General features: G+C 44.3%; 2 protein-coding genes across 4 annotated transcripts in view; both read right to left on the reverse strand.

Annotated features, from left to right (window-relative positions):
- Positions 1 to 23,796, reverse strand: part of tenm2a (teneurin transmembrane protein 2a) — a 229,967-nt gene extending 206,171 nt beyond the window's left edge. For 2 of the 3 annotated variants that reach the window (XM_086307882.1, XM_086307871.1), the window contains exon 1: positions 23,239 to 23,795. The gene's annotated coding sequence lies outside the window, so the exon portion shown is untranslated. Of the gene's footprint in view, positions 1 to 23,238 lie in introns of all 3 variants that reach the window. The other variant, XM_086307866.1, reaches the window with a different exon arrangement.
- Positions 7,102 to 10,913, reverse strand: LOC147337670 (uncharacterized). Its single transcript, XM_086307854.1, has 3 exons — positions 8,530 to 10,913; positions 8,277 to 8,415; positions 7,102 to 8,078 (listed from the first exon to the last, which is right to left on the reverse strand). Exons 1-3 carry the CDS (start codon positions 10,195 to 10,197, stop codon positions 7,237 to 7,239), a joined length of 2,649 nt encoding a protein of 882 aa, XP_086163980.1. The 5' UTR covers positions 10,198 to 10,913; the 3' UTR covers positions 7,102 to 7,236.
- Positions 23,797 to 24,046: the final 250 nt, after the last annotated feature.

Consider the following 24,046-nt stretch of genomic DNA (forward strand, 5'->3'; position numbering starts at 1 on the left):
AAATATTACGCGTTTCGTATTGAGCTGAAAAGGAGCACAGTTTGTCCCGGACTTCAGCTAGAATGAAAAAGACACAAAGCTGGATTTATTCTGTCTTTACGCTGCACAGCTGCCTCTTCTTCTCTCATTCAGTCATGAAACTGATCAATGATCAGCTGATCGGCTTTTCTCTCTTGTTTGTTTATCGTCCACTTTGCAGCAGCACGTTTAAGCTTGATCAGCTGTTGTTAGAATTTATTTAATATTAATTTCTAGTATCAGCTGATGTTTGCTGGATCCACAGCTGTAAAAGCTGCTGGTCATGATATCGGTTTGGTTATCTGGTGAGAGGGAAACATGAAGATGAAACCAGGAGATGTCCTTACTGAATCACCAGAGCTGAACAGGTGATGGAGAAACAGGTTTACTTTTTAGGTGACATGAATGAGTTGAAGGGAAGTTATGAACTGTTTCTGAGAGATAAATAACACCAGGATCCTTTTCTGTGTAGCTGACAGCTGGTAACTGTGCAGGGGCGGGTCTAGGAAAGTTTTGCCAGGGGGCCAGGTAGGGCATTAACAGGGGGCCACAAAGAAATACTTTTCTTTCTTATTCTCATTTAAAATGTTTCATTTTTATTAAATAATTATCTGAATCTTACAACCAATGTTTTTATCTGATGTACAACGTATAGAAATCATACATATACCAACAAGACTGTACATCACTGTCACAACAGCGTTTGTTTTCATTCAAAGGCTTTATGGCTTTAATACCTGGTGGGCCGGTCTCTGGTCAAAATGCCCGGGCCCATTTTTTGTCCCAGTCCCAGGGTGCATTAAAAAATAAATGGCTGGGCCAGCAGTGCACATCGCAAATTAGCTCGCATAGATACATTAGTTGTGCCACTTCTTAATGACCTTATCTTAGCTAACAACCCCAACTACCAGATTCAACTTGTAATTGGCTAAAAATCCCCTAGCCTACTGGTGAGAGGGGCATTGCTAGCTGTCAGTTTTTTCAGGAGATGTTGAAATTTCCACATTCTGACACTTCAAATGCCTCAGGAGCTGTCCGCTCAGTGCAGCAACTGTTAATATAGAGCGTTATTAAATTTATTGCTAATGCAATCATATGGCACATTGACTTCTGAGGGAAATTTTAGATGGCACTCGTCATCAAAAAGGTTGCCTACCCCTGCCTTACACAATATCTTCTTCCTTGGCAACGCATGGCAACTGCAGTAGCCCAAATCCAACTCAACTTATGACATTATGGGCAGAGTCTCTGGGTGAGCTATACCACACACAGCTGGTCTATAGCCTCCAGGAACTAGCTGTTTATTATTTTTTATTGATATCCACCATGGGTTAAAGTGGGTTTTGGCAGGATGGGGGAACTCAGAGATTGGCTGTAGTGGCGCAGCATGGAGAAAAAGGGTCACTTAGAAATAAGTCATATCATAATTTTTGAGATCCAGTAGATTTTTACTTTTACAGGCAGGACATTTTCTGCTACTCCAGATCGATCCAGTTCATTGTGGTAAAAGTATATGCTATGTCACCCACCACCGTGTTTCTGTCATCTTCTGCTGCACAGATACCTGCTAGTGTTTCCCTTCAAGTCACAAAAAAGACACAAAGTCCCACTGATGCTTTGCTCCTCCTCTTCTCTTTCTGTCAGTCTTTGATTCAGACACACACACACACACACACACACACACACACACACACACACACACACACACACACACACACACACACACACACACACAGAGCTGACCTATTAAAAGCTTCAGAAAAAAGAGGGCTGCCTTTGTCCTATTACTGAGTAGTGGAGCTGATGTTACTGAAGTTGGCAGCCATGGATGACTGGGAGCCACCAAGGCCTTGGTCAGCTGACATTATTCTGGCCCTCAAACATTACCCAGCCCCTGCAGCGGTGTCTACCTCTGTGTGCATGTGTGTGTGTGTGTACCTCCTGTACTATTTGTCCTTGTCCAAACTTCTGGATGGAGTTGCCATTTGCGGCTAGGTGGACAAGAGAAAAGGAGGGAGGGCCAGAAAGAGACAGAGAGAGAATAACAAAGAAGGTCGTAATCTGAGCGGATCCAAGCACTGATCCTCTTTGGCTCTCGTAGCGTGTGTACAGGGGTCACATCAAGCTTGAGCTCCAGGATAAGACGGGCAGGAAAGCAGCAGAGATACGGTATTTGGACAGGCAGTAAAGTCACCAATGACAGATTGAGAAGGATCAGCGTTATCACAAAACAGAAAAAAATATGGAAAAATAATTTGAGTTATCCATCTGTACTGTTTATGTCTCGACGTGTGTGTGCGTGCCGCTATGTCTGAGTCAAGAGCTGCATCTGCCGTGGGATTACTCGCATATCGCATATTGTGATTCATATAAAAATTGTCCGAGGTAATTTTGGTCGATCACCGACAAAACTTCGCCACAGCTGTAATGCCGGAGGTCTGATTTAAGTAAAGGCAGCAGAGATGAGCACTCCGCCTGTAGTCCGGGGATGAAGCTGAAAACCAGCAAACAGTCCAGATGGGTCAGCAGCACAGAGCCAAAGCCCTCCTTAACCTGCTGGATCAGGGAATCAGCCATGCTTCACGACTGAAAGGCAACACACACACAGTCCCCCACATAGAAAAACACTCAAATGAATGGCGACACAGGCTCTACCTGCACACAACCCTCCCATTCACAGCAGGTGTAACAAATCGGGCGGCTTTAAAAATTCTATCCACACTGCAAGTGATAAAGCCCAGCTCACTAGTTTGTCTTTGGTAACTGCTGTAAAAAATAGCAAACGCCCCGCTTTATAGATTCAATGTCATAAAAAGATCAATTTGTTTCTTTGGGAATAAACAATAATACGGTGAATGTAATATTCTTTTTTACAGACTTGTTTATTTTCATGTAGACTGGAGCATTAGAGATGCCATTATAAGGCTGTCTAAATTGGTCCACTGAGGTTTGGGCTAGCCCATAACAAGCGCGGCGTTTCTGAAGCATTTATGCAACATCGCCCAACATTACAGCTTTTAGTGTTTACTTCAGAGAATTGTTTGGTCCCTATAGATGATCAAGTGTCTCGCAAATTCATAAACCAGTCCTCTGCCAGTTACTTCTGTCTTCTCTAGTCATGTGGAACTGCGTGAAGAGGCGCAGTTTACACCCCCCCCCCCCCCCGATTCCCACTCCAAAAAGACATCCATTAACTTGTTTTGACTTTTTCATTCTATATCAGTAATTAATGGAGAGTTAGCACGCTGGCCATCCTTAAAACTTTGAAGTCGTCAGGAGCAGGTTTTGAAACTAATTCTCTCTCACGCGTTTCTAAATTGTATGATTAAGCACACTGGCTGCAGCTCTGCCTTGCTGCACCGCCGACAAGTTGGCGCGCACGTACAATGCCGGCAATTACTTTTTAATTTTTTTTTCCCCCTGAATAATTGTCAGGGAATTGAGGGGTACACAGAATAAATAAGAACATAAGTCAGGTTTAGGGCACATTGTTATCACAGCTATGCCAGTGCTGTGACTGTGAAATGGAGAATAGAGTTTCAGCGCTCTCGAAAATCGCTCTCGCCCACTGGGCCAGTGTTCCTCTAGTTCAGCTCACCCAGAGTGATATCCTCTTGCCGAGGGTAAGTGCAGGGTCCTGAAATTCCATCCTACACTGATTTACCAAAAAACATTACGCTCTGTCTTTGCTCGAGCTAAGTAGTGCCAACTCCAGCACTCCTCTAAACAACTGTGATGCTGAATTTTTATAGCACTCCAACGCAGAAGAAAATCTTTTTGTTGTTTTTTTTGTAGTAAAACAAAACTGAGACAAGTGATAAATAAAGGAAAGGAAGAGGGGGGGAGACAAATTCACAAAATCTCTTTTTTGGGGGAGAAACATAAAATAACCAATCCATTATCTGAGCACCACCCCTGCTGTGTTCCCCTGATTCCTTCTAGCTATTAGCAGCTTAGGACACAAATAGATCACACAAGATATTAAAAAGCAGCAGGAATCTAACAGTTTAAAAGCTCTGTCGTAGTCCTTGCTGTGGAACAAAAACATGTCTGAATGCAGTCAAATTATTTTTCCGCTGATTCTTTCTTCTTTTTTTACGGTTATTGTTTAGTATTCATATTTTATAGTACATGTTTTTTTTATTATTAGAGAAGGAATTTTCAAAGAGAAGATGCAAGGCAACAAAGGTGATAAGCTACTCAGCTGAGCATCCACACAAACCCTGCTGGTGGTATATAAAACGTATGTAGTCTTAACTCCATTTTTATTCCTTTTCCCAAGTAAACATGACTCAAATGAATGGAAGGCATTATTTTGTGCCAGAAATATAAAAGCATCTGGTTATACAGTGGCAGTACTGAGGCAGATTTAATAACAAAACCTCAGGAGACAAATGTAATGTGGTTCATAAGAATGAAAACGTACAGATATACGACTTTATTGTATTTCCAAGCTTCGCCTTCCAAACATCAGCCACAGATTTGCGGTTGGCAGGAAATAAAACATTCTGTCAGAAGCGATCAAGGTATCAGGATGTGAGAGGGGCTGGTGGCAACAATTGTTGCCATCATTTAATTGACAGTAGCTGCGACCCTAATATTGTTAAACTCTTACACGAGTGCAAATCCTGGCACACAGTATGTTTTTATCCTTTTACACAAATGTAAAAGGAACATAAGGGAGCAGACAAAAAAATAAAATAAAATAAAATTGCTGGCTTCGGGTAGGAAAAAAGCAAGAATTCAAAACGTCCTTGAGGTTTTCGATGGACTGTGATCGTGTCCATGAAAACACTTAATACATTCATGCTCTTGCACCTCTGATTTAATGAGTATTCACATTCTGCTTCAAACTCTCTTTGGGTTTAGCTCCTTTCTGGGGTTATAAAATCCATGTTGAGGAAAATATTATACTGGCAGACATAATAAACATGAAGGCAGTTTAAGTGATTATGTCAGTGCGCCTTCACCAACTAAATCCATGAAAATCCACAAAACTAAATCCATGAAAATAACACAGGATGCAAGTGTTTGCTCTAAGATATAGTCTGAGCAGTTAAAAGCAAAGCACACACACTCCTCTAAATTGAACTTGAGCCTTCTCACATATCTTATGCTGACCTTATAGCAGATGATATTTGAGGTGATTCAGTTCGAGGCAAATTTCTAATTTAGAGTCTAATCACAGACCCGAGCTCTGCTGCCACCAAACTTCGTGGATACGACTCAGTTAGAGCTGAAGTCATTTTACTAGACATTATGTTATGTATGTTAATGCTATGTTACCCTTCCTTTTTCTTTTATATCACTGAAAATATCTTCTTTCACATCTTTTCTGCTTTTGGTGTGAAGGATTAGTAAAAAAAACACTATATGACTTTAATGTATTTAATATATTGCACAGGGATAGTTTTAAAGAAGCTATTAACGCCTGTCTTGCAGGTTGCAGCAGGAAGAATAATTGTTCATTAGGAGCCCAGTTTAGCTCTAACATAAATTACTTTCAATCAAATAACAATCAGTTTAGTATATATGTATTTTGTGTGTCTACGATATCCATATTAGTTTGGTTTATTTGCAGTCTTTTACTTTAATATGTTAAATTGTGTCCATTCTTTGAACTACTGATAAATACTCACCTGTAGTGTGTTTGTAAATTACTAAACTTTTGAAAAAAACGTCACCAAGTTTATGAGAAACCATCAATTGATCACAATCCACACAGCATTATCGCCACAGGCGTTTTCTTGTTCTGTGCTGGCTTTTTTGGATCCCGTGTCACAATTGGTCAGTTTCTGGCCATATAAGCAGATAATATATTTACATATAACACTGTTTCACTGGCCTCACAACCTTTAGAGTTCAGCAGATGGTTTGTGTAACTATAAGTCACACATCAATTGGATAGTTTAGAGATTAGCTGACAAAAAAACCTCCTTGTAATTGCTTTGGTTGCGAGCAGATTGCTACAGTCACCCATAGTTTGTACAGAGATCCCCAACTGAAGAATGTTATCCTTCAAAGTAAAGACTGATATTAAGACATTTGAAAAGGTGCAAACTTTTATTTTTAATGGTCTCTGTTTCCAGTTTGCATCGCAGTCCTCACAGTTTGAATACCTCCCAGTGAGCAGATGGTAAGGTGAATGAGACAAGTCTGTGCCTTCCATGGATGACCATGGCAAAGCAAATTTCCAACAAGCAACCTCCTGCAACCAACTGTCAACCAGTCGGGGAATACATATTATTTCCTATCAACTGGTTGTTTCCAGGCAGTACTAGAATTTTATCATCACTGACAACATTCAAAGTTCACTCAAAACAAACAATTAAAAACTTGAAACATCCAGAAAACCTTACATTATGAACCAAATCCTCCTCCTGTGAGCAGTCTTTCCCAAACCACTCTTGGCAGCTGTTCACATATGCCAACCTTTAATTATTTGTTAAAAAATGTCAGGTTTGTTTAGGCTTTTTGTGCTCATGTGGGATTTTTGTAGCTGATAAGTAAAATATTCCACCACAGATGACCTACCACATTTCACCAAACACAGAGGTCCAGTAATATTATTAGTCCTGTACATTTTGGTGATTTTGGTGTCTCTTTTTTTGTTTTTCAAAGTTTTATTTGCTGTCCTCCACCTCTTTCTTCTGTCTGTTTCCTACATCAGAGTTAAAGAGGCTCTGCTGGAAATTATCAAGAGGCTCATGTCTTTACACAGTATGCAGACCAAGTAACAGAAAGCAGGTTCAAATCTATCAGAAGAGTGACATCGGGATGATGAGATGGATAACACGCAGTGCGATAAGGAACATTTTGCTGTCTTTCAAGAGGCTCAACAGTTATTACGTGGCGTTCCGTGCAAATAGGGCTATATTCTTAAATCAATGTTGAGCGACAGCAGGGTAAAGAAAACAGAGAAGTGGACTTAAAGATTAGACCGCTCTGCCTAGATACAACCGCACAAACACGGTGAACGTGAAGTGCCCTTATTATGCACAGTGTCACACCGCACCGCGAGCTCCATCAGGGCTTGACACTTATAGAAACAAAAGAACTCTTGAGACGCGACAACATGTCATGAATCGCTGTGCGGCAGGCAGGAGTTGGACCCAAAGTGCAGGACTCACAGACTCAGGGAGGTGAACTCAAAACTCAGCTTTATTTGCTGGCAGGGAAAAAACATACAAACTAATCTAAACTGGGAACTTGGAAAACTCACAGAGAGACACACAGGGAGATCCACACAGCAAGAGGGACGACGTGACACTGACTCAGAGAAACAGAAAACAAAAGAAGAGCACAGCAAACACCGGAGCCCAAGAAAACAACCCAAACACAGAGCAGTTCAGGGGGCCGACCATGCGGAAGGCAACGGCGGAGACGTGGAACCAGTTCAGGGGGCCGACCATGCGGAAGGCAACGGCGGCGATGCGGAAACAGTTCAGGAGGCCGGCCATGCGCAAGGCAACGGCGGCGACGTGGAAACAGTTCAGGAGGCCGGCCGTGCGCAAGGCAACGGCGGCGACGTGGAAACAGTTCAGGAGGCCGGCCGTGCGCAAGGCAACGGCGGCGGCGAAGGAGACAACGGAGCAGTTCAGGAGGCTGACCGCGCGGAAGGCAGCGGCGGCGGCGAAGGAGACAACGGAGCAGTTCAGGGGGCTGACCGCGCGGAAGGCAGCGGCGGCGGCGAAGGAGACGACGGAGCAGTTCAGGGGGCCGACCGCGCGGAAGGCAGCGGCGGCCCTCCAGTCTCAGGCGTGCTGGCCATGGCCTGGTGGGCACAGGACCAGACGAGGCAGGACCAGACGAGGCAGGACCAGACGAGGCAGGACCAGACGGTGGCGATGCGGGGGCCGGACCAGGCGAAGCACAGGCTGAGGCTGGACCAGACGAGGACGAAGACTCGGAGGCCGGACCAGGCGGAGCTGCAGAGGCTGAGGCTGGACCAGGGGGAGCACAGGCTGAAGCCGAAGCTGGGCCAGGCGGAGCAGAAGCAGAAGCCAAAGCTGGACCAGAAGCAGAGGCTGAGACCGGACCAGGCGTAGCAGAAGCAGAGGCTGAGACCGGACCAGGCGTAGCAGAAGCAGAGGCTGAGATCGGACCAGGCGTAGCAGAAGCAGAGGCTGAGATCGGACCAGGCGTAGCAGAAGCACAGGCAGAGGCTGGCCCAGGCGTAGCAGAAGCACAGGCAGAGGCTGGCCCAGGCGTAACAGAAGCACAGGCGGATGCAGCTGGACCAGGCGTAGCAGAAGCACAGGCGGATGCAGCTGGACCAGGCGTAGCAGAAGCACAGGCGGATGCAGCCGGACCAGGCGATGACGAGGCGGTCGCAGGTGGCGGCTGGACAGGCTCCTCGGGCCCTCCAGCTGATGCGGCGTGAGGCTGAACGGGCCCCTCGGACCCTCCAGCTGACGAGGCGTGAGGCTGGACGGGCCCCTCGGACCCTCCAGCGGAGACAGGAGGCTGAACGGGCCCCTCGGACCCTCCAGCGGAGACAGGTGGCTGAACGGGCCCCTCGGACCCTCCAGCAGAGACAGGTGGCTGAACGGGCTCCTCGGACCCTCCAGCGGAGACGGGCGGCTGAACGGGCCCCTCGGACCCTCCAGCGGAGACAGGAGGCTGAACGGGCCCCTTGGGCCCTTCAGCGGAGACGAGGAGGTGCTGGCCAGGCTCACTGGAACCCCCAGCGGACGAGGTAGATGGCGGCGTGGGAGCCGCGGAGTCCTGGATGAGCTCATCCGAGCTTCCAGCAGGAGCTGATGTAGAGCCAGAGAGGTTTGGGACCCCTGGCTGAATGTTAAGCCGAACAGAAGACCGTATTGCTATCGGGGACTGGGTCAATGGTTCAGGTGCGAGCTGAGCTACTGGAGATGCGGATGAGAGTGGGAGCTGAGCTACTGATGGTGGTGAAGTAGATAACTGCACGGGAGACTGAACTGAGGGCGTCTGCACTGGCACAGGGGACTGAACTGATGTCTGTTGTAACGGAGGTGGTGAGAGTGGAGTAGGCAGTGGAGTTGATGACTTCACAGGAGAATGAACCAGAGGTGAGTGCACAGGAGACTGAGCTAGAGGTGGTAGTGATAGTTGAGGGGAAAGTGGAGCTGGTGATTGAGTGGATGACTGTGCTAAGGGATGCTGCACTGGGGACACTGGAGACTGCGCTGGGGACACTGGAGACTGCACTAGAGACTGCAGTGACGGTTGTAGTAGAGGTGTAACGGGTGGAGGAGTGGCTGAAGTGGCTGCGGGTCGGGCAGCTAGTGGCTCAGCTACAGAGTGTATTAACGGCAGGGCTATGGGTTGAATGTCTGACTGAGTAGCAGCCTGAATGGCTGGGTGTAGTGATGGTGGTGGTGGAGGCGGCGACTGGGCTTTAGGCCGGGCGGCTAACTGAGCTGAGGGCTGGGGAACACACAGTTCATTTTTAACCGAACCCTCAGGACCCTTCATTTCAGTTTGTAGCTCACAACCATCTGAGTCTAAAACAGTCTTTGGATCCTTGGAGTTATTGAGCACAGAGACACCAATCTTCCTAGTTTCATGGATAGGCTCGAAAGGAACAGGAGTGACACAGTTTGAATGGCTCAATGGGCCAGAATAATTGTCCTTAAAATAGGCAGTTCTTTCATTTCCGGTGCCGCTTACACAACAAGCCGGCCCGGAATTAACAGTTTTTATTTCTGCAGGAGCCAAAAGAGTAGCTCCACCACTCACCCTAGCCGACTGTACAGGAAGAAATCCAGGCCCTCGCTGGGGCTGTGAATGCTGGCGGGGTGTCTGCCGCTTCCCTGTTGAAGAGGGAGAAGGGCTGGCTGAAGGTGATGTGGGAAAACTCGGCTGCAGTTGCTCCTGCTGCGGTGTGGAAATGTTGGGTGCACTGGGGGGAACAATGATAATCCCCAGCATTTTATAAAATGCCTGTGCTGGCGTGAGCTGGTTGCTCGCAGGCTCATAGTATTCCTCGCGGTGCCGCCTCGGGTGCTTTCCTCGGGTCCGGGTCGCAGGCGTCAACAGTGGAGAGGAAACAGAAAAGTGAGTAGACGGGTTAGTGGCAAACGAAGACGACCGGCTACACGGAGGACCCCCAAGAACCAACCAGGTCCCATCAAAAGCCAAGCGGCGCCTCCTCATTGAGTCCGCTGGATCCTTTTTGTGGTCACGTCGTTCTGTCATGAATCGCTGTGCGGCAGGCAGGAGTTGGACCCAAAGTGCAGGACTCACAGACTCAGGGAGGTGAACTCAAAACTCAGCTTTATTTGCTGGCAGGGAAAAAACATACAAACTAATCTAAACTGGGAACTTGGAAAACTCACAGAGAGACACACAGGGAGATCCACACAGCAAGAGGGACGACGTGACACTGACTCAGAGAAACACAGGGTTTAAATACACTGGGAAGTAACGAGGGGAATGAGACACAGAAGGAGGGCACAGATGGGAGAAATCAGGACTGACGAGACAAGCAAAGCAGGACGCATTCACATGAGACACGGACCATCAAAGTAAAACAGGAAGTATCACACAGAGACGCGAACTTGACACAGTGGAGACAGCAACTAAGAAATACAGAGACATAAACCATAAGGCAGAGGTCTAAGAACCAAAATACACAGGGAAATACTCAGCTGGGAACACAAGAGACTAGACTAGAGAGAGTAACAAAAAACCAACCATGAGAACATAATGCACAATGCAGAGTGACAGAAAACAAGAAACTCAAACATGCAAAGACACAATTACACAGAACAAAGGGGACACAGAGAGACATGAAGGGCAAGGGATCAAAACTAGAAGCCATAGAATAAATCACACAAGTACAATAATACAAAAATCACAAAGAACTAAAAACGCTGGGTCAGGAGACCCAGGACCGTGACACAACATGTGGTAATAATAAAAAACCGAGGCATTAACCTTAAGTGCGAATGTTCTGTGCAGGAGTTGCAAATATAACTGGCAAAGTCGAACACGCCAAGATCACATTTTTAGAAGACACATTCACACACACAAAAGTCTCAGAGGGCATTTTCAAGTCCAATAACATCATTACATCCATTCGTGTTATTACTATTCACATGAGTGAATAGTAATAACATCAAATATGAATATGGTGTAGACAAGTCATCTGTGTGTGAGTGTGCGTGTGTATAATGTGTGTATGCGGGTTATGAGATTAGAATCATCCAGGACATTCATCTATTCTGTTGCTGGTGAGGCGATTGAGTGGGGCTGGGTGATATGATGGCACTTTCACAAAGGATTACATTACTCTCTTTCATCCCCTTCATGCAGTACTATTTTGCTCTCCCAAATCTTTGCATTTGATAATGGACACTCCTTATGTTATGAATTAAGCTGGTGCTATATAAAGGATTAACACCCAAAGAGATAAAACACACAATCGTCTGCGAGTATATGTTCACGTTAGATACGTATGCTTCTCTTTTGCCAACTTGCATTAATCCACCACTCCAAATTGCCTTCACATGCACATGCGACGTAATGCAAACAGGGCTGCTGTTGCATTTTCGGTGGCAGATCAGTTTTAATTATAGCTGGGAGTAATAAAAAAAGTAATAACCTCATTTAAACTCAGGTTGCAAGTTAAATGCTTCCAATCTTCAACTTCTCGAGCTATGCAACTGACTCCAAACTCCTTAAAGTCGACACCAAGAGGACAGAATGCAGTTCAGATTGAACCAATTAGTCTTTACTGACTTCTTAATTTAAATAATGAAAGTTGGTTTAATAGCTCTGTAAACTGCTATCCGGTTGTTCAGTGATGACGCGACGAATCCTACTTCCGGGTCTAAAGTAGTCTGCGTTTAATATGGCTTTTGTGTTGTTAACATGTTTAATGTTATGTATTTTCTTCTATTTGATCTCAAAAAGCTCCTAAAACAGTCAGTGATCCCTGTTGACCTCCCTCGGCTATTATTACCGCTAATCATTTATTTAAGCTCAGTTTTTAAAACCTTAGGATGTAACTACAGCCCAGCCCATGCAGCAGTATATGAATGACTAACCTTGTATTGTGGATGGATTATCTCAGTTGTTCTCCTGGCTGAAGTTTGGTCCTTTTACAGCATCCTGCCATGCGATTACATTTGTTCCTGACCACCGAGAACACTCACGTTAACTTTTATCGAGTGGAAAAAAAGTTAGCTTGTTTATATTATGCTAACATAGCTGTGTCGCTAGCGGTCACGTAGCACATCATTATATACCAGCTAGCCCAACTTCAGTAACTGTCACGGCTGGCGGAGTGAGCCGTGTGGTGTGGAGGAAAGGGAGGACCCAAAATGCAGCAGTGACTGATGATACGAGTGATGTTTATTTACAAAGTGACAATGGCAGAAACAGGCAGTGAGGCATGACAAAACAACTGAAGAAACCTAAACTGGGAGAACTAAATGACAAACCTGAGACCATACAAAAGGGGTGCGGGGCAGAGAGACGCAGAGACAGGAACACCATAGAACGCAGACGAGCCGACAATGAACACAGACTGACACCCACTAAATATACACACACAAGGTAATCAGGTAATCACACACAGGAGGGAAGAACAGCTGAACCTAATACACATGAGGACCGGAGGACACAAGCTGAACACAATGACAACAGACACAGACCTTCAAAATAGAATAGGAAATCCAGAACATGAGCCTTCAAAGTAAAGCAGGAACACACAGACTGATTTACAACACAACACGGGGACATGAACAGAGCACCAAGGACAGACACAGGTAGGGCTGAATACACACACCAAACTACAGGTTCAACCCTAAACCAATACAAAATCAGAATAAACACAAAGCACAAAAATGAACTTCAAGGAAACACAAAACGCTGGGCCAAAATGACCCAGGACCATGACAGTAACCCTACAAACGTCACTGCTGTTTAGTTTTCTGTCTTCATTTATGCTGGAAGTGATAGCAGAGCTGTACGTTTTAATTTGTTTCCAAAACCCCGCAGTCAGGACATGCTATATTGTATTTAGATAGAAGCTAGCGAGCTAACTCCCTGCTAACTTCTAACTCCGATGTCATAAATTCCGTTTTCATGGATGCCTGGATGTTAAACTCAATTGTTACACCTGGTAGAGCAGAACGCTGATCATTTTATTAAAGATGAAAGACTTTAGACAGTTTTTCAACTCTCAGTAATGCCATAGTGATCGTTTGATATATGGACCTGCAGCGGAGTTTAGACCCAGACACGGCTAGTGACGTCAGACTGAACAATCGGATACTAATAATGGCTTCATGTTTTGTATTTTAGCAAAGCAAGAAGCTTTACTAAAAAGCATGCTTCTCACCACCGCTAACCACAAGTCGGACCATGGTGGATAAGACTAACATTAATGATAAAAATATAGAACATTTTTACTGATTATAGTGCAACAACAATAGCTTATAAATCGAGACTCGCTATACATAAGGTACACCTATGTGGGTAGACATCAATTACATTCCCACACTTAGAGAGAAAAATTTCTCCTGATTCTGATTTACTTTTAAAAACTGTACCTGACAGCACATGCAAACATATATCAGCTTTTTCTAACTTTCCCCCCCCAAACTGCAGCCTGTTCTACAATCTTCTCTCACTTAAACAATTTCAAATAAAGTGCTTTAACCAAAACTGAACTGAAAATGAGCTGCTGTACACCGACCTTGATCTATTTTTACCTTACCACCTTAACAAAAGCAGGAGAAATAGACTTATGTAACAAAACAAATGTCAGGGACTTATATATACATACTGATAAAAATGATGTATGTAAATTCACCAGATAACAGGACATTGACCGTTTCCCCCTTTTTTGTTCGTCTCCATAATTTCCCTCGTAACTGCTTTGATCCTTTCCAGATGGCTTTTAGCTTTAGCCACTTTGTCTTCTTTTGATTTAATAGTCTGACTAGTTTTTTGCTATGAACGTTTTCATAGCTTACTCTGGTGGACTTAGCTAATGACACTTTAGCGTGAAGCTGTGACTATTTGCTTGCGCATGCATGAAATAGATCCACTCATAATTGAACATTATGAATGGCTGCTCACTGGTAAGGGATGATAATGCTAAAAATGGGCAGACTCCGGTCCCTGTCTGCTCCATCGGTGTAGTCTTGGATAAAAAGCTAACCACAATTTACAAAGCTAATGGTCAAAAGCTTTGGTGTTAGATGCTCATTTTATCCTGAATTTGTTCAAGTCTTCCTGTCTTGCTAGAAACATTTAATTACATGATTACATGACAGTGTGTTTCTACAAAACTCATATCCCCACCCCCACCAATGCCCACCCTCCCATCCAGTCCCAGGAAAGAAGATGGACTGCATTCGCAGCTATACTCAATCAGTGATACAGAGACATAGCCAGCTCTGTGTCTTTGTTGCTATGTAAAGAGGCAGAGAAGCAGAAATGACAAAAGCATAGGAATCTAAGCTACAGTTGTCTGTAAATGCTCTCCATTACAATAAATGACTTCATTAAAATAAAGATGTGTTCAACCACCCTCTGTGTTTCAATGAGTACAACTGCGGAACAATTTGTTGAAGTGCGCTCAAGTAATGGAGCTTCGGATGCAGCCCGTTGTATTTACACTTATCCTCTCAATGTGCTGGCCCAGGACTGCCAAAAAGTATTTGTACCTGTGCAGAGCACCTGAATATGCACACTTATGTACATAGACACAACTGTATCGCACAAAGAGGGCCAGATCCTGCCTTTCTCTGTGCTTATTAAGACATTGAAGCTGTTAGCACCTAGCAGCACTAATCCTATAGCCTTATGCTCACTGTTAGTGGAGCCAAATGGCCTTACACAGAGCAGCTCGCACTCTTTCTCTCCCTCCCTTTTCTGACTCTCTTTCTCCCTGTGTGAGTGTGAGCATCTGTGACTGTTTGTGATGAATGGACAAGGCAAAAGAGGAGAGGGGTGAATGTGAGACATTGCACCACTGAGGCCAGTGAGAATAGAGGGGGAAAAGACAGAATGAACAAGGCAGGCAGAGACGAAAAAAAAGAGGATATGGGTGTATATGGGAGTGTGATTTTGTGTGAATACATCCGTCTGGATGCTAGGTGGAGAGGGTCGGGGAAGGGGAAGGTAGGGTAGTTGCACATGAATTGCATACAAACACAACTACATGCACTCTGGCCCAGCGTTTATGTCCAGCTTGTTAAGCATGCAGAGTGTGCGCGTGTTTACACCTGTGTGTGTTTGCTGTGCCGTGCGCACGCCCGCACGTGTGTGCGTCCAGGCATGTGCAAGGCCGAGCTAGGTTAAACTTGTATTCGTGAAGTGTTCCCAGAAGAGATTAATCATCCTGTGCTGGAATGCAGCATCGCGGTCATATATCATCACCTGACCTCTCTCTCTCTCTGTCTCTCTCTCTGTCTCCCTCACGTAGCAGTGGAGTCAGGGTAAAAGGAGTGTCATTGCATATCTGCAGTAAACAAACAGCCGAATGCTTTGACAGAAGTGGGAAAGGTAGGAAACTGCGCTAATTATCAAATACCAGTGTTCAGCATCAATCAGATGTTACAGAAACCTGTTAAGGTCAGAACCATTTAAAAAAAAGAGAGGTAAAAAGAAGACAATGCGAGCTACAAATGGGAGAAGAAACTAGCAAAAAAAAAGAGGAAAATGCTGGCCTTCAGCTGCCTCTGCTGGAGACATGCAGAAGCAGATGGATGCTCTAAAAGTCTTTATTTTAAACAGAATCAGAGCCACTTTAGCTAACTCCAACAAAAATGCTAAAGATGCCAGCCTCATCTCATTGCAGTAACCACAAGAGCATCACTACTGTGGACTAATTTGGGTTTGACTTGGCTGTATAGTCATGCAATATATACTGTCTATGCTGGGAAGCATTAATAAATGCCTTTAAATACTTCCACAAATTCCTAAACCACAGAAACTGTAACACATTGTGTGTGTGTGTGTTTTTATTGTTAATCCTGCATCCCAAAAATATAGATATATATAGCACAAGGTCTGAATGACCACTTCTTTGAAAGGCATTATTTTTGCATATATTTTCAGCATACCCTGCCTTGGCCTATGCATAAGTGAAACGTTTTCCTGGAAGACCCCTTTTTTAAGGAATCAAAGACTGAATGGCTGACTGGTTATTTGTTAAGACAGCCAAGACATCTGAAGAAATGATTTCCAGTAATTGTATCCAGATGACTTCTCTCTTTTTTTTTACAGCACTACATGAAAGCAGTGTAAACCATGTATAACTTCATAATTCTGCAAATGTACCTACACACTGTGAAATCTTGACCTTCAGATGGATTGCAGCTTAATTCAGAAAATGCTTTTGGTGCGTTTAACATTTTTTTTAAAGTGCACTTATGCTTGCGATAGCCAGTCCATTTTTTCTTTTTTTTTTTGGAGTAGGGACTTAGGTGAGGACAATGTGTGCTTCCAGCTGGTGCTTAAACATTCAAGGGTGGACGGGAGGTAGAAGATGCTGCTCAACAAATGTTCTCATCAAACCTTTACATCTTCCCACAGTGAGAACAGGAGGCCAGCCATAAGTCAATGCTATTCTGTGCGAGCTGCAATGCATGTGGAAGAAAGGACCTTTTACTTAGTTGTGTTCAGCAATAGGAAATTGATTCTTTAATATTAAAAATTCAACAGCTGAGTTTCATTACTTTTCTGAGTCTATCCCCTTTCCCTTGTGGAGTGGGAAAATATAACAGTTTATTAAATTACTTCTCTGAAAAGTCTCTGGGGATGCCATCTTAACTCCCATCCTCCTTCACAAGGCCATTTTAGACTGTAACTAGACATGTCTGCTTAGAAAGAGAGACAGAGAGAGGCAGAGAGAACATGGATAGATGGTATACTAAATATACAGATTCCACTGACTGCCACAAAGAGTTTGTAGTTATTTCACTGGCCAAGGAAAGGCATGGAATTGAATGATCCCACATATTAAGGGAAGGGATTATTGTCAACTGACTGGTCTGAAACTGTGTGCATGTCCGTTGCTTAGCTATATCAGTGCTATCATGCAGTTATTAGAGAACATAGATGACATGTTAAAGATAAAACCTGAATGCTTGATTCCTATAGTAAGGCTATTCACTCATTCCACGTGTGCCCTGAAGGAAATGGTCACTGCAAACCAATACAAAGTTCTTCTGATTGACCACTTTTATCCTATATGGGAATGCTGATGGAAGTGATCTTATTCAGAATGGCAATGATCCCATGCACAGGTGCCAGGGGGTCCCAGAATGAGTTGGTGAGTAAAGTCTTTATATCCCAGTCCACTTAAACACTTGTGGAACTGTTTTGGACTGACACATTAAATGATAATCTCCACCAGTGGAATTAACACACAAAATAAGGGAATATTTTTGGGCAGGATAATTTGCCATCCCCCCAGTAGAATTCCAGAGACTTGGAGGATAAATCCCAAAGCATACTGAAGCTGTTCTAATGGCACATGGTGGCTGAGCACCTTACCCTTTACTGCCTTAATGCTGATTTTCCTCTTGAAGTTGTCCTCAGTCTCTACATGTTCGACCAGACAAGGTTAAAGCGGATACCTGTCTAATCCCCACAATATTCAATAGTTCCTGGGTCAGAGGGCTTTACGAAAGTTCACTCTTACAAAAGATCCTTAAGTATCATCAATGAATGCTGTTAATACACTTCCTGATCTAAGGAGCAATGGGGTCAGGCCTTAATGACTCTGTAAGTCTAAGTAATAAAGGCAGTATATTTGAGCATGACTCAACCGGTCACAATGTCTTCTTAAAGGCAGATAAGGACTTTCCCACTATTAACTCCACTCCTCGGGAACAGAAGGAAATAATTTTAGTAACTTGTTAAAAAGAAAAAAGACTGTCTACACTGAGAAAGAAAACCCTGAACTGTTAAACAAAGACCAACAGACGAAGGATGTTATTTCTTGGTGACTTCAATTAAGTTTCCTCTGCGAAAGTTAGCCATGAAATTCAGTTTCATTCGTTTCCAATAAGGTGCATGTTCAGCTGTACCATGACTTCTTTGCAAAAAGATCAGCCTTCAGCCCGTTTCATACACAGTGCTGTAGGTGTCATTTTCACTGACGGATGACTGACAGTGCTCGCCTTCGCTGAAACATCAACATGAACGCTGAGCACCTAAATGAGTGAACACATCACTCACTGGTCAGCGGCCTTTGTTTCTGTGTGTTCCAAATTTCACCCACATCATCCGCTGAAACTGATGGTCTTACACAGCCTTGTTATGATGAAAGGCTCGGTACCAGCCGTTGTCCACATGCAAGCAGGCGCATGTGCTTGGCTGCACTTCAATGCAGGGAGGAAGCTCATCACAAAGCGCCATGAGTCCATGAGAGGGATGAGTTAAAACCAGTCGGTCAGCTGTCAGACAGATGTAGTAAATATTATCCCACTCTGCCATCACTTCCAACACAAAAACCCACAGGATCCATGAGCATGGTAATCCAAGATGAAGGCTGCTCTCTACGAGCGTCACTTTCTCCAAAGCACAGCTAATGCTGGGTGTCACACACCGCACACATGCAAACACACACGCATACGCTCTCATCATGTAACGCTTAGCGGTGTAGTCTGAGCAACACACACACACACACACACACATAAAAAAACCCGTCAAATAAAATCACAGGCCACAAAGGCTTCTGAGGAGTGTCCAAATCCCAGATGAACGATGAGTTTATGGTTTTCAAATTTCTTGTACGTTTAGGAAAAATCACAGAAGATCAACACAACGCAAATCTCAGACTATTATGCATTTTAAAATTTTATTCATGTTACGTTGGGATCTAAGTATTGGCTGCTCCGTCATCTTCTCCTATTATATGTTTTTTTTCGTGGCTATTTTAAGAATCCTTGTTGCGATAAAGAGCTATCCAATGCTCTACGTTAATGTGATCTCTCTTTTTCCACTGAAAAATGCTAGATAATAGGGAGCAACAGCCATGTGCGTCATGGCCTTTTAGAGAGATGCTAAGATGATATGTTGAGTCAGTGTTTTGGTTCAATTTGATGGGACTACTGGAAGCACAGACATTAAGGAGGACTGTTAATTGAGGCGCTCTTGTAAAAAGTGCTTCAACATAAAAAATTTAACTGCACTGGCAGATTCGTCACACGTAAAGTGGTACCAAACGTAATTGAATTCAGTCTTGTAATCACATCAGGAGGTTAATAATAATAATACTAATACTAATAATGATTTTAGCTTTCCTTTTATGAACTCCAGCCTTAAAATATCTCAACAGAAAGCCACTGGATATGTCATCTTCTATTGTTTTTTTCACACTCTGTGGTTTCTTACTCATCTACCCACCAATTAATCAATTACTGCAATTAATATAATTTTCTCCTTCATCAGCAAGCCTTTGTAATTTTAGCCTCTCAAAAACCCACAGCATGCTATTCCTACCTATGCCTTGGCAAGCTCTTGAAAGGAGGACAATTAATGTTGAAAGTTGAAATGTTGAAATATAACACAAAGAGGACAATCGAGCATGAATGGATCAAAGTGAGGCCTCGCCAGACGAGGCAGGAAAAAGGAAGGGGGGATAGTATGGAAGCATAACTGGTTAACTGAGTCTGTCCTTATAAAAGCCTTTCCGACACGGTTGTATGTCATGCTGCCCAAACTCTACTGTGTAGGAGGCCAAACAGGGCAGTATCATAGGAATGAGCCCATTCCTGCAGCAGTTTCTCTATCTGGATGTGGATTTATGACACTGAGATGATTGTATATTTGGCTCTAAAAAAAAAAAAAGCAAAAAAAGCCCTGAGCTTGTGAAATAACTGGGAGGGTGGAAGGCCGGGCGGACCTGCCTCTAATAGAGCTGTGCCACCAAGCTTAGTATTTTCTATTTACTAGCACGTCCTGACAATTACAGCAACAGTGTAAACATAATCACCCTCTCTGCATATTCTGACAGAAGGAACATCCTTTTCACCTACCTCTACTCTCTCTAAAGGTCAGTGTTCTTAGTTAATCAGCAGTGACAAGAGGCTATTTGTCCTCTGTTACTACTTATCCTGTTCTTTCCCAAATTATAAAGTGCTATAGTCTAATGTACTGTAGAGCAGCAATAATTGCTAATATATATATATATATATATATATATATATATATATATATATATTAACATCACAAATTGTTCCGAACCTTATACGACCAGATTGTTATAACAGGAAAAGAAGTGGATGCTTCAAGATACAACTGTGTGTAGATTATCTGGGTGTGATTGCTCAATTCATTCTTCCAAGCATCTTAAAAATAAATGAAGATCTAAACTTGGAATCCCAAATTGAACCCTGTGGATTTAAGTTATTTAAAAACTTGCTGATGTTGCTATGGTTGCGCTGTCAGAAACAACAGTGCTTAGCAGTTCACACCCTGTCGAAATGGCCAGGTAAAGGGAAAAAATGTTAACACCAAGCAACAAATGGCTGTTTCCAAAACCAAGCCAGTCAACACATGAAATCATGCGAAAGCCTTCAAATAAGAGGCACTTTACTGCTCTCAGGTAATTATACCTGAGAGACATATAAGCAGCTTTTTTCCTGTGACATCAATTAACATGGTGCAATGTAGTTCTAGTTGATAGGAATTAAAACAAAGGAAACAATGGTAACTGGTTTGTGTTTAAAAGGGATTTTTGGCTCTAAATCGGCAACAAAATTGCACTGGCCTAGTCACAACTATTCAGCTACTATGCTGGTTCATTTTCCAACACTAAGTAAGCTCTGAACTGGTTGGGGAGGACAAAATGTATCAACCAGGCTTTCAGTACCTCTACGGGTTCACACCTGTAAAGTGAAATCGAACCTTGGAAAGCACATAAGAAAATCTCAATCTGTGACTGTGGACAGTCCTGCACAGTGTGGGATAACACACAGCACAGAGGTCAGACTGGATATCGCTGACCTCCGAACAGCCCCGCAGCCCCCAAAATGCGCGTGTGCCTGCTGACATGCACATGCATTAGGGTTATTGTGTGAAGCCTTCAGTCTTTTAATCCCCTAATCTGCTGAACCCTGGAAATCACTTGCAGTCATCTGTCAGCCAGGTGGGAGTGGGCCACAGGACTCAACAGATTCGCACACGAGTGCACACGTACACACAGCCAAACACACACGCACACACACAGACACACACACACTTTCTCTATGCTAGTCATTTATTCAACAAGGCCAGCCTCATTGCAGGCTAATGAAGATTGATGCTCCTCTTTCCAGGACTCACAGGTGTTTCAGTGAAATGTATGTATAAATATATAACCCATATAGAGCACTGTGAAAAAGAAGAGAGATTAACAGAAAGATCGTGCCCAACAACATCTATGTGTGATTTAACAAATAAAAAGCCATATTTATGTAGAAGTCAACCTGCAGAATATCTGCATGGCAACAGCACTGACTTAATCTTGATGATTAGTTGTGAAGGGACGGCAAGGACATGGACTCAGGGAACCTGTAGTGCTCAGACCCTTAAGTCAACTCTATGCATCTCAGGCCTATTTGTGCATGTGTGTGTGTCATCATGCCAAATAGGACACCGTCAAGGCTAGTCTGGAGATTGCGGTTGACACATCCTGCTGCTCTCCGGCGTGAGCGCCTATTAGCACTTAAGACCGAGTCTCACTATATGCACACACAAACACGGCAAACTGGCCGTGATTACACCTGGCAGGTCAAACACTGTGGCAAACAGCTGAGCCTGTGCACTCGTCCTTGCGAGCGAACCAGACAAATGGCGAGAGAGAGCAACATATGCACTTGTTTCCATATGCATGCATTTAAAAGTGTGTCAGAAGTGATCCCACGCAAATCTGAGGGCTTTGCTTCCTTTTTGATTTCTACGCCCCTGTCAAAAGCTCAAGATGGAGGAATGGAAAGCGGGAGAGAGATCAAAGAGCGTCAGAAATCACACAGACGCAGGCGGGCTTGAAGAGAGCTAAAAAGGTGGAGGAGGAGATAGCAGGGCCGCAGAGAGAAACTGTACCAGTTAGATTGAAGTGTGAATCTCAACAGTGCGTCTCATCACCAAGATCTTCTCGGCATGTGTGTGTGTGTGTGTCTGCGTGTGTGTTTCATGTCATAAGGTGCCGATGACTGCCAGGCTCTGGGATATACAGCTGGTGTGTGTGCCTCATATCCCTCGCCACCCTGCTTGATACACAACTGACTTTAAAAGTTTTCCTTATTCATCCTTAAACTTTGTGCCTGAAATCCTTAACTAAAAGTCTCACTCATGCTCATTCCTGTGTGTCCTACACTGTTATGTTCTGCTGCAGCTTGAAGGGGGGCAGCTATCCTGTGCATGAGCACATCACCAAAAACAGCAGCAGAAGAAGAAAGCTCACACTTCCTTTGCCCTCACCTCTGATATAATACCAAGCAAGCAGAATAAATATGAATGAAAAAAGCTGAATAAAGTGCAGTGCACAAGACAGAAGAGAGGAATGCATCGTTGCTGCCGTCCCGAGGAGGGGAGGCAAGAGGCAATGACAAGTCAAGCAGCCAATTAAAGCCCTCCAGCAGCTCCATGTTTGTTATTATGAACTGAAAGCGTGATTTTGGTTTCTTTTCGAAGGGCACTCACTTAGGTTACTTTCTCATGCACGTTACGGGGATCGCTGAAAAGAGGATGCTGCGCTGCGGCAGCCATAAACGCGTCGGACAGGAGCTCTTCATCACGAGTCACGGCGGGGTCTCGCAGTCCACCCTGACTCTTTTAGGGTTAATACATTTCTTTAAAAAAAATATGCAGCGCAGAATCGCCATGTGGAAACCTCTCACGCCACAAAAAGTCCACCGCAATTAATAAGGTCATTATTGACGGGACTATATTTTTTGGACGTCTCTACGCATGGCACGTGAACGACACTGCAGTCGCGGGAGATGACCCCGATCACCAATGTCAGCCAAGCGTCAAGGGCTCGCATGAGGACTACAGAATGATATTCGGATAAAAGGCACCTCAATGTCATCGCTCTGCGCTGCCCTCCTCCCCTTCCTACTTGCCACAAGATATGACTGTGCATGTCACACACACACACACACACACACACACACACACACACACACACACACACACACACACACACACGTGCTGCTCGGTCACAGAAGCTGGCGGGTTAATCAGCAGCATCGTTTCCACAGGAATACATTGCAAAATATCACGTACCTGTTTATAGTTACGTGCGGCACTCACTGCATAATCCTCCTTCTTCAACTTGAACTTTTTCCTTCCCTCCAACCGAACCAGCCCGAAGCTACTTGACACTTGTTTATTGCATGCTTCTCTCTCGCTCTTTTTTCTTGTTTTGTTTGTTTGTTTTTGCCCTGACTATCCTGTCAAGCCGCTATTGAACGCGAAGTGAGATGACAGCACGAGGGGATGAGCTGATAGAGAGGGCAGGCAAGGAGCCTCCAGTTCAGCATCTCACCAAAATCGTGGAATCAAACGGAACCATCCGTTCAGCGCTGGTGGTCGTTACAGGCAAACAGTGCTGACTGGCAAAAAAAAGGGGGGGGAAAGAAAAAAAGCAAACCCCCAAAATGGACCAAAACCGGATGAATACGGCTGTGCGCAAACGGCACGTCTTCCGTTGCTTCTCTTCGGACCCGAGAAACGGCGGGGCGAGCGGGCATGCTCTGAACACTGAACCACGGCCGATCGGTAAAGGCTGCGCGCAGCGGCACCCAGGGAGCGACCATTCACACACACGGTATAGAGAAATGACCGTGGCTCGCGGAGCGCGCGTTCACGGCCCAGCCAAAGTCAGTGGTCATTATCAGCGCATGCCGAAGAGTAATCCACAGTAGGCTGTTACAGCCACAGCTGCAGCACTACGAGATGAGATGCAGGGGATCAGCATTGACAGCGATTAAACCATCTGAATCCCAAATGTTGAACTATGCTATGTTGAATAGCAGATCACAATTGAGGGCACTTCCTCTATTAATCTAAATCTATTTACATATTATTGTCA

This window comes from Aulonocara sp. 'chitande type north' Nkhata Bay, linkage group LG2 (genome assembly GCF_057382095.1).
Source record: "Aulonocara sp. 'chitande type north' Nkhata Bay isolate Kocher_YH1m ecotype deep benthic linkage group LG2, A_spYH_male_GT1.1, whole genome shotgun sequence".
Classification (NCBI taxonomy): Eukaryota; Metazoa; Chordata; class Actinopteri; order Cichliformes; family Cichlidae; genus Aulonocara; species Aulonocara sp. 'chitande type north' Nkhata Bay.

What these genes read in the sequence shown, in the direction of transcription:
- LOC147337670 (XM_086307854.1), bottom strand. Translation starts at nt 10,197, where the DNA reads ATGACAGAACGACGTGACCACAAAAAGGATCCAGCGGACTCAATGAGG. An exon ending in CTGGAGGGTCCGAGGGGCCC is followed by an intron (nt 8,416 to 8,529) that starts GTTCAGCCACCT and finishes GGAGGGTCCGAG; the next exon opens with GGGCCCGTTCAGCCTCACGC. An exon ending in TGGTCCAGCTGCATCCGCCT is followed by an intron (nt 8,079 to 8,276) that starts GTGCTTCTGCTA and finishes GTCCGGTCTCAG; the next exon opens with CCTCTGCTTCTGCTACGCCT.